This window comes from Austrofundulus limnaeus, unplaced genomic scaffold (genome assembly GCF_001266775.1).
Source record: "Austrofundulus limnaeus strain Quisiro unplaced genomic scaffold, Austrofundulus_limnaeus-1.0 Scaffold0, whole genome shotgun sequence".
NCBI lineage: Eukaryota > Metazoa > Chordata > Actinopteri > Cyprinodontiformes > Rivulidae > Austrofundulus > Austrofundulus limnaeus.
This window is the reverse complement of record NW_013952402.1, coordinates 9372123-9373004: the sequence shown is the minus strand read 5'-3', so window position 1 is coordinate 9373004 and position 882 is coordinate 9372123. Positions and strand designations below refer to the sequence as shown.

Here is an 882-nt window from a genome sequence, read left to right as displayed (position 1 = left end):
GGACCGGGGGGGACGGGCCAACCGGAAAGCTACGTGTCTTGAAAGCCGCTTTTTTAAAGCTCAGCCTTCGCCTCCCTTCGCCTTTTCTTGTTTTTAACGCCTTCCCTTGAGGTTCGGTGATTAAAACCTTCGCGGAGGGAAAGAGAGAAAGAGGTCTCCGGTGTGTCCCCGGTGTCTGGCTGTCCTGTCTTGTCCGTCGGCGGGGTGAACTCTACAGCGAAATGTCCGGAGTGAAAAAGCTTCGTACGGTAAGAACAGACAGAAAAAATGTTAAGACTTTTAAAAAAAGTTTTCCTAACTTTATTAAGCATTAATAACACGAGGATTCCGATATGTCCTCCCCTGTTTCTCAGTGCTTTTTCAGGCGAAGCAGAGATTGATAAACTACAGATTTTCTGTCTCTTTTTGGGTTTTTTTTTTCTTCTTCTTCTTCTTTTCCCCCCTCGAAGTGACCCAGGGAGATGTTGCTGTGAAGCAGCACTGAAAAGGTGTGATGGTTCCAGACTTGCATGGACTGTGAATGGGCCGCTTGTAGTCCAGGACCAGCTCCATGTCAATCTGTCCCACTGCGAACATAGGGGGTCTTGTGAAGGGGGGGAGAAAGGAGCCACTGTGCACAGGAATGCTGCCAATTTGCAGAACATACCGGTGTGTTGACTTATATGGGCTCTTTTGATGTAAAAAAAGGAGGAATGCTACAACATAGGCGTCTTCAAATGCACTGAAATACTGTATATGGCATTTTCTTTTCTCATGGAATCAATGGTTTTCTGACTCACTCATTTTTTGGAGGAAATTGTGACATAAACAGTGGGTAAAATAAGTATTGAACACGTCACCATTTTTCTCAGTAAATATATTACTAGAGGTGCAAATGACATG

The 882-nt window shown here is 44.8% G+C and overlaps 1 protein-coding gene across 1 annotated transcript in view; it reads left to right on the top strand.

The window, feature by feature from the left end:
* The window catches only part of LOC106513475 (bifunctional 3'-phosphoadenosine 5'-phosphosulfate synthase 2), a 14466-nt gene continuing 13584 nt past the window's right edge, over positions 1-882 (top strand). The window contains exon 1 of the mRNA XM_014002331.1: positions 1-248. Coding sequence (XP_013857785.1) covers positions 222-248 — 27 coding nt within the window. The 5' untranslated portion in view covers positions 1-221. The remainder of the gene's footprint in view (positions 249-882) is intronic.